Here is a 9,275-nt window from a genome sequence, read left to right on the forward strand (position 1 = left end):
AACTGTGCTACACAGATGCATTAAAGTGCAAAATCTTTATCTTAACATGCTTATAGAAGTGCAGTTTATAATAAAACATTAAGTTGCGTTCCACTCGTCAACAGTTATTTGCCTATAACAACACTACAACAGGTTTAAGAATCATATTTCCAGTAACTGACAAGTAGTAATATTATGTAAATTGAGTGTGTCTCAACTGGTGGTCAACTCAACTCTCAACTGGTCACTGTTGGAATATGTTCTTAAAGCATGGGTTCACAATCTTTCAAGTTCACTACTGTCTTAAAGCGCTAGTCAGGTGCCCATATGCACATTTAAAGGGGAACTCCACCTAAATTAAGAATTCCAATCAATCAATATTTGTTCTTTTTGTATACCCAAATGAGCTTTATTCTATTTTTTTACTTACTGTTTGTAAGTTGTACTTAGTTTTGTTACTATACAGTAATATTTTGTCATCACTTGAAACTATTCAAGACTAAATAGTCTTAACATTTGATTACTGTACTCACTATCACAGCAAAAGACAACAATTTCTTATATTCTTATATTCCAGATGACCTTTGACATAACCGAAAGCCGCCAAGGGACCAGCATGCCCCCTTCTCCATCGCCCTCTCCTGGGGGCACAACTACCCTGGGTACTGTGGATATAGTTGTGCTGGTAGTCTACTTTCTGCTGGTTCTGGCTGTTGGCCTCTGGGTAAGTACAGGAGAAAAAACAGGTCTCTGTTCTAATACCTTTACCAAGCATTTTTACATAGTGAGTCTGACTGAACAAAGACACCTTAAATGGTCAACAACATCTACAACCATTATTGGCTTTAGCTTAATGAAATAAAATATCACAAAGGTTGTGCCAGATTTTCATTTGATCACTAACACAGTTGGGGATCCTGGTGTCTTCTCAGATGTTACGAATCAAACTTTCCTTATGCAATTGTATATTTAAGAGGTTTTGCATTTTTCTATCAGTCCATGTGGAGGACAAAGCGCAGCACGGTGGATGGATACTTCCTGGCTGGGAAGAATATGACCTGGTGGCCGGTGAGTCAAACAATTATTATTTCACATTGTCAGACTTATTGAAACTAACTATAGCACACTAGTCAAGAGCATTATAAAAAAGCTAGAAGGAGGCAAAATGATATCCAGTTCAATGTCAAATACTGAGTCCATCCTAACTCTGACTCTCTTATCTATATTTAGGTGGGTGCCTCGCTGTTTGCCAGTAACATTGGCAGTGGGCATTTCATCGGCCTGGCAGGGTCAGGAGCCGCAGCAGGGATTGGGGCTATTGCATACGAGTGGAATGTAAGAGATTGTATATGCTCTTAAGACATGCTAATGTAAAAACAAATTTGAAAAAAAATCTGTTTTTAAAGTGTTCAAAGTTCATATTTGGTGATCAACAGGGAATTCTGATGGTGCTGCTGCTGGGATGGCTCTTTCTGCCCATTTATATCTCCTCTGGGGTAAGGGCGTCTACACGTGAAACATCACGCACATACACATTCCTTTATATATAATCAGCTTTGAACCCGTTTTTCTCCAGGTGATGACCATGCCAGAATATTTGCAGAGGCGATTTGGTGGCCGAAGAACTCAGATATTCATAGCTGTCCTGTCTTTATTTATTTACATCTTTACAAAGATATCGGTATGACACAAATCCACAATATATCTCTAGTGTTTCTATGCTGAAACTAATAAGTATTTGTATGCATGTATTTGAATGCTGTTGCATTTGTGTTGGTATCTTGTATCTACACCCTACGTGTCCCGCTGTGTGTGTTTCTGGCCAGGTGGACATGTATGCTGGTGCACTCTTCATTCAGCTCGCCTTACAATGGAACATCTACCTTGCTGTGGTGATGCTGCTGTCGATCACAGCTCTCTACACCATAGCAGGTGACCTTTCTCCTTCCTTCGCCATTTTAAAAACCTCTTGCTTAGAAATTAGACATAAGGGTGCCGTTTACTGCTTGTTCTGTGTGTCACTGGCTGTTGTATGTTGTTTCCTAGGTGGTCTGGCTGCAGTTATCTACACAGATGCTGCTCAAACTGCCATCATGCTGGCAGGAGCTCTCACCCTCATGGCCTTCAGTAAGTCACATCTGACTGAAATGACATTCTCCCATCACCAGCACTTTATAGTACAGTTTATCTGACCCTGCTGTCCCTCTGTTGAGGCTTTGTGGAAGTTGGAGGCTGGGATGCTCTGATGGACGGATACCTCAAAGCCATCCCTTCTGTTCGTGTGCCAAACTCAACGTGTGGCATCCCTAGAGATGACTCCTTCCACATATTCAGAGACCCGGTGAACTCTGACTTGCCTTGGCCTGGGGTCATCATAGGCATGTCCGTCCCCTCTATGTGGTATTGGTGTTCTGACCAGGTACCAGTGAACATTTTTGTATGGCAAATTAAAAGGTAGAGAACAAGTACCGCAATGTGACAAATGTCCAAATAGTGTACAAAAGATTAATATCAGATATCACAAATCAGGATATAAAACCCCCTCCTAATCCTTGATTAATTTAAACTGGATCATGTGCTGCCATGCCTAATCTCTAAAGGGCGGGATGTCAAAAGCATATAGGGGCCCAGAGTTGCAAACATACATATCTAACAAAGATACATAAAAAATATATTTTAATTTATTTTGTTTGCAAAATGTCACAAGGTCTTTCATTTATAAATGATGAAAGTGTAATTAAGTGTTTTTTTTAATCTTGTTTATGATGTTCTACAAAATTCCTCTGAAGTTGAGTATGAAAGAGTCTTCATCTGAAAATCCCCATCTTGGGAATTTGGCATGTTTTGCTCCTCAGAGATGTTAAAAAATCCTTTTATACAATATCAGAGTAATCGTTTACCAACCAACCAAACATGAGACAACAGAGAGACACAAGTAGTTCTAATGAGCATTCCCTGTCTTCTCAGTTCAGCACTTGTATCTGATTTGTGCACATAAAGCCTTTACCCTAGATACCTGCCAGACTGAGTAATAACTGCAAGCTATGTGATTTCCTTATCCATTCTGATTACGTTAAATAGGCCCTTATGAAAATGTACTTACATACTGCTGTATCTCTTAACTATTAACCAACTGTCGCTGGGAGGTAACTGAAGGTCAGCTGTGGCTGTGATTCTCTGCAGGTGATCGTGCAGCGATCCTTGTCTGCTAAGACCCTGACCCATGCAAAAGGTGGCTCACTCATGGCTGCTTATCTAAAAATTCTGCCTTTCTTTGCTATCATGCTGCCTGGCATGATCAGCAGGATACTTTACACAGGTACAGTATGAAATGTATGTTTTAATAAATTAAGCCAGCAGCTGGGAAAATGTGCTCGATATACACTTAATGTGATACTATATACTGTATGGCTTCTGTTAAATAGTAATAATGTTATAAAAATTGGGTCTTCAATACTGGACAGACTGGTCGCATTCAGGTTATGTTAATGTGTTGAGAGTTTTAATGTTTAACATTGATTGAGTGTTGTGTGTTTGAATGATATTGTGTAGATGACGTGGCGTGTGCAGACCCTGAGTTGTGTAAGCAGATTTGTGGTAACCCAGTGGGTTGTTCAGATACAGCCTACGCCAGACTGGTCATGGAGCTGCTGCCTTCAGGTGAGAGATTTAGGCTGAATCTGAATCCTCCCTTTATCCCTTCCCCTTTGTCTTATCCCTAACCCTAGACCCCTACACCTCCTGTACTGCCTTTTGCTCTACATGCTGTTTACATGCAGTCCCTTTTATGCCAATCTCTGTGTGTTTTCCCTCCCAGGGCTGCGAGGTTTGATGATGGCAGTAATGATTGCTGCACTCATGTCCTCTCTGACCTCCATTTTCAACAGCGCCAGCACCATTTTCACCATGGATCTATGGAAGACTTTCAGATCCCGTGCATCCGAGTGGGAACTTATGATTGTGGGCAGGTACAGTATGTAACCACCTGTGGACAAGCAGGCATAACCCAAAATATGGTCCTGTTTGCAGCATGTATGCTGTATACTGCAGCACTGGTTTAAACCTACAATCATTTTTTTTGGGGGGATGGGGTTGCCTTTATTTGATAGTACAGCTATCTATGTATGCTAGCTATGCAGCAAAGGGCAGCGGTTTAGAATTGAACCCAGGCTGCTGCGCTTCCTTGGCACTTCACAATAAAAAAATTTAACATGAGAAACACTTTTAAAGGCCTCTCTCTTCAGGGCCACCCTGCTGTTTGCTTTTTCCTATGAGGTCTTAAGTTACTGGTTAAAGGCTTATACATCATGTAGAATATTTCATTCCTACTCGGACCATCTACAATTAAAGTATAAACCATGTATGGCATTATAATGCACTCTGGATAAAATCATCTACCAAATTGCATATTAAATTATTACATTTTTCTGTCATGCTTACCCAAACCATAACCCCTCTTTCCACGAATGTACAGTGCTGTTCACATAAACTGAACTGAATTATTTGGCAGAAAAACCTTTTCATGTGTGTGCTGCAGGGTATTTGTGCTTGTGCTGGTGGTGGTGTCCGTGCTGTGGATTCCTGTCGTCCAGGCCAGTCAGGGTGGGCAGCTTTTTATCTACATCCAGTCCATCAGCACCTACCTGCAGCCCCCAGTCTCCATCATCTTCCTCACAGGCTGCTTCTGGAAGAGGACTAATGAGAAGGTAAGGTGGTACAGCCTCAGACCGATCAAACTGGTCAGATTGATCAAATCATTTTGTCAAGAATATTTTTTATTCATTAACAAGAAAAAAGAAATACTGCAGAAGAAAGAGATCCAGCATACTTTTACTTACTGTAGAGCACTCCCAACAACAGGCTGTACACATAATTATTATTTCACCTTTATTTCATTTTTTTAAAAGGCAAGTCATTAAGAACAAGTTCTTATTTACAATGGCGACCTGATGTATTTAATAAATGTATAATCAGAAGTAATAAGTTTATACATAAAATCTTTATGTGAAAGCTTTGCTGAAACAGCTGTAACTAAATACATGTGTGATTGTGCTTTTCGTCGATTCTCCTCTCCCTCCTTCCATTCATCAGGGTGCATTCTGGGGCCTGGCTGTCGGCCTGTTGGTGGGCTGCATCCGCATGGTGTTGGACTTCATTTACCCTGCGCCCCTATGCTACGAGGTGGATGACAGGCCCGGGGTGTTGAAATACGTCCATTACCTATACTTCTCCATGTTGCTGTCCTTCATCACCCTAGTTGTGGTGGTTGTAGTCAGCCTGGCTACAGAGGAGCCCAAACCGGAGCAGGTGAAGCCACATCTAAATTTCGGTTTTAGGTTTATTTTCTGTATTGTTTTATTCAATTATATTGCACTTATATTGATGGTGACAAGGCACAGAAAAACCTCTTCTTGACCCACTGATTCAGCTGTAGACTGACTAGCCTATTGCTATGGTCCATTAATGCCACTACACAAGATCATTTTAACATCCCTCTACAGCACCACAAGGTGTCAAAAACACTTCAGGGTACCTTTTAGACAAACAGAGTTTGTTTGCAGTACCCCGTTTTTAAAACTGTGACCAAATGTATCATCATTTGGGTCCTTCAGAAAAGTTTGTCTGTCTATTTTGTGCTGGAATTTACACCTGACTGAACAGCTTTAAGTGCCAGCCAGACATATAAACTCAACAAAAAAATAAACACCCCTTTTTCAGTACACTGTATTTTAAAGATACTAGAAAAATGACTAGAGATCTTCATTGTAAAGGATTTAAACAATGTTTTCCATGCTTGTTCAATGAACCATAAATAATTAATGAACATGCACCTGTTGAATGGTCAAAAAGACAACAACAGTTTAAGGGCGGTAGGCAATTAAGGTCACAGTTAAAAGAAAATTAGGAAAGTAAAGAGACCTTTTTACTGACTCTGAAAAACACTATAAGAAAGACGCCCAAGGTCCCTGCTTATCTGCGTGAATGTGCCTTAGGCATGGTGCAAGGAGGCATGAGGACAGCAGGTGGCCAGGGCAATACATTGCAATGTCCCTGCTGTGAGACGCCTAAGACAGCGCTACAGGGAGACAGGAAGCACAGCTGATCGTCCTCGCACTGGCAGACCACGTGTAACAACACCTGCATAGGATCAGTACATGCAAATATTACACGTGTGGGACAGGTACAGGATGGCAAAAACAACCGCAAGAACTGGCCAGTCTGGTGCAGTACATGAGGAGGAGATGCACTGCAGTACTTAATGCAGTTGGTGGCCACACCAGATACTGAGGGCTACTTATTTTGGGACACGTTATTCCATTTCTGTTAGTCACATGTCTATGAAAATTGATCATTTTATGTCTTAGTTATTAAATCTTTTAATGTTCATGTAAATATTTGCATATGTTAATTTTGCTTAAAGGTGCAATATGTAATATTGTGTGTAATACTGGCAGCTAGCGGTTAAAATAGTTACTGCACTACCAATTCAAAATACTGGAGAGTCGTCTCCCCCGCCCCCTCCTGCCCAGACTCGAAGTTCACGGAGGTTGCCAGGCTGAGACCGCAGCATTCACAACAATGTTGCTAGACTCTTTTCTCACATAGCCAGACGTTACTCCACAGCACAGCGGAGTAGCTAACGGTAGATGCTAGTCTCACATAGCCAGACATTACTCCACAGCACAGCGGAGTAGCTAACGGTAGATGCTAGTCTCACATAGCCAGACATTACTCCACAGCACAGCGGAGTAGCTAACGGTAGATGCTAGCTATATTGACAGTCATAAAAGCCCGTGCTCACGCGGAGCTCTGTAACCAACTGACAGACACTTTTTCGGCTTAAAATTACAGTATGAACCGCTAAAAACACAACAACCTCACTGTCCTCTCCACACGCCAGTCAGGCACACTTCCTCGGCTTAGAATTACAATACGAAACGCTAAAAATACCACTACCTTGCCGACGGAACACACTTCATTGGCTTAGAATTACGGCAACAATTGCTAAACACACTGCAAACTAACAGTCCTCTCTTTCCGATTTACAGCCCCCCTCTCGCGGCTTAAAATAACTCACCGTTGTCGGCCGCTGAAGAGGCTACACGCTGTAAACAGCCATGGGCTGCTTGGCTGGTCCTCCCGGTAACGTTAACAGTTAGGAGGGTTAGCATAACGGCGTTAGCCAGGACCAGTCGGGATCACTTTACTGGCTATGTTTCAATTGTTTTTGCGAGTAACCAACTCGGGTACTCTAGCTATATAATTCAATGTGAGTACACAAATGTTTAAATGACAAAAAATGCCCATCCCTACCAGCTGTGATAAATTAGCCTGAAGCTAATGCTTACCTGTTCAGGAGAAAATAAGCCAACTCTGCGTCCTTTTGGGATCTAAGCTCTCTCCATCTTTCAACTACATCTCCAATATTTACCAGGAGGTTGTTACGTCTGGTCACGCAACTGTTAGAAACATGCCGTTTTCTTTTTTTTTTATGTCATGTAGAATCTATCTCCGTTGATCCTGTTCGTTTGTGTGCTGCTTTCATGGCTGTACTAACGTTACAGCTGTAGCGTGCTGGGTTTACGTTTTTACAGGTATATCTGGCAACCCGGCCTGCCTGTCAAACTGGGCCGTTGATAACAACACACAGATCAAAACATAAACATAAATTCCGTCACGGAATGTAAATTTCAAAAAGAAAAAATACTGACATTAGCATTGTTGTCAGAAAAGATAGTATTTCAGTTTAACATGTTTCCTTAATATCTGATGAGGCATTGGTGTCATTTTTGGATTTATTACAGTACAAATATTACATGTTGGACCTTTAAAAGTCCTATGACATGGTGCTCTGTGGATGCTTTTATATAGGCCTTAGTGGTCCCCTAATACTGTATCGGAGGGTGGGGGTGTGACTTTGACCAACTGCCACTTTGCTTGTTTGAAAGCCATGATGTCTCTCTCTCTCATGGGTGGGCCAAATTCTCTGGGCGGGCAAAGCAGAGAAAGGGCAGGTAACCTTTCTCCTTATGACCTCATAAGGAGCAAGATTCCAGATCGGCCCATCTGAGCTTTCATTTTCTCAAAGGCAGAGCAGGATACCCAGGGCTCGGTTTACACCTATCACAATTTCTAGCCACTGGGGGACCATAGGCAGGCTGGGGAAACGCATATTAATGTTAAAAAACCTCATAAAGTGAAATTTTCATGCCACGGGACCTTTAAAATATAAAAGCAGTTGAAAGTGACAGGACGTTTCTTTTTTTGCTGAGTATACTATCCTTTAAAATGTCAACAGGAGAATAAATCTCATTCCCTTAGATCTTTGGAAGTTAACCTTTTGCATGTCTTCTTTTGAACAGATAAGTCGCCTCACCTGGTTCACTAGGTTTGACCCAGTGGAGCCCAAAGAGCAGGTCTTCTCAGTGGAGCGGAGCACGAAGAGCTTAGAGGTGATCACTAGTCAGACAAATGAGATGGGAGTCACAGGAAGAGAGCAGGAGAGCAGCAACGGAAAAACAAGTCATCACAGGAAAGGTGGGTCTCTGTCCTGCGTTGCCATTACACTTTTCCATTTGACCATTTGTCAGTCAATGAACACGCCCTCTCCACCATTCAGTCTCTTCTCTCTCCCTCCTGAACTCTCCAGACTCTTTATCCTCCGTGTCCAGCGTCCAGAGCCATTCCAGGATGATGTCTGCCCTCTACTGGCTGTGTGGGATGGAGAGAAGGAAGGAGGGAGATGATAAATCTGTGACTCCTCCGGCACCTGCACAGGCCATCTGTTCTCTGGAGGAAAAGCCACGTCTACGACGCATTGTCAACGTCAACCTCCTTGTTTGCCTATCAGTAACTGCCTTTATCGTCGGCTACTGGGGTTGACAGACACTCTCAATGGACACATGGTGTGTGGGGTGGGTAAAAACTTGTGTGCAGATTTTTTTCAGAGTATGAGAAGAAATTCTACTTTCTTCTTGTTTTGGTCCTATAACTGACAGTAAAATTACATACATTATATATTCACACAGTGATTCTATTTACTTCATGTTTTACTTGTAAATTGGATCATATGAGAAAATCTTTCATTTATAGTACAGTTTTACATCATTGATGCCTGAAAGATTGCTTATGCCAAATATTTTGATGAAAGCTCCACTTATACGGTCTTCAGAAAATTAATCACAGCTGAATAATATACCTAAACTGGCTATGATGATTGATGCAGACAGTCTTTTGCACACTTTGTTTCCATCTTTGTTTTGAGGATTTTCCTTATTACATTTTGACAAAATGAC

The 9,275-nt window shown here is 41.7% G+C and overlaps 1 protein-coding gene across 1 annotated transcript; it reads left to right on the top strand.

The window, feature by feature from the left end:
• Nucleotides 1-1,017: 1,017 nt before the first annotated feature.
• slc5a11 (solute carrier family 5 member 11) lies at nt 1,018-8,862 on the top strand. Its single transcript, XM_028599226.1, has 14 exons — nt 1,018-1,047; nt 1,210-1,314; nt 1,416-1,475; nt 1,556-1,660; nt 1,806-1,911; nt 2,026-2,106; nt 2,193-2,398; nt 3,163-3,298; nt 3,532-3,639; nt 3,797-3,947; nt 4,517-4,685; nt 5,071-5,286; nt 8,343-8,442; nt 8,600-8,862. Exons 1-14 carry the CDS (start codon nt 1,033-1,035, stop codon nt 8,860-8,862), a joined length of 1,821 nt encoding a protein of 606 aa, XP_028455027.1. The 5' UTR covers nt 1,018-1,032.
• Nucleotides 8,863-9,275: the final 413 nt, after the last annotated feature.

Source organism: Perca flavescens, chromosome 15 (genome assembly GCF_004354835.1).
Source record: "Perca flavescens isolate YP-PL-M2 chromosome 15, PFLA_1.0, whole genome shotgun sequence".
In the NCBI taxonomy this organism is placed as follows: domain Eukaryota; kingdom Metazoa; phylum Chordata; class Actinopteri; order Perciformes; family Percidae; genus Perca; species Perca flavescens.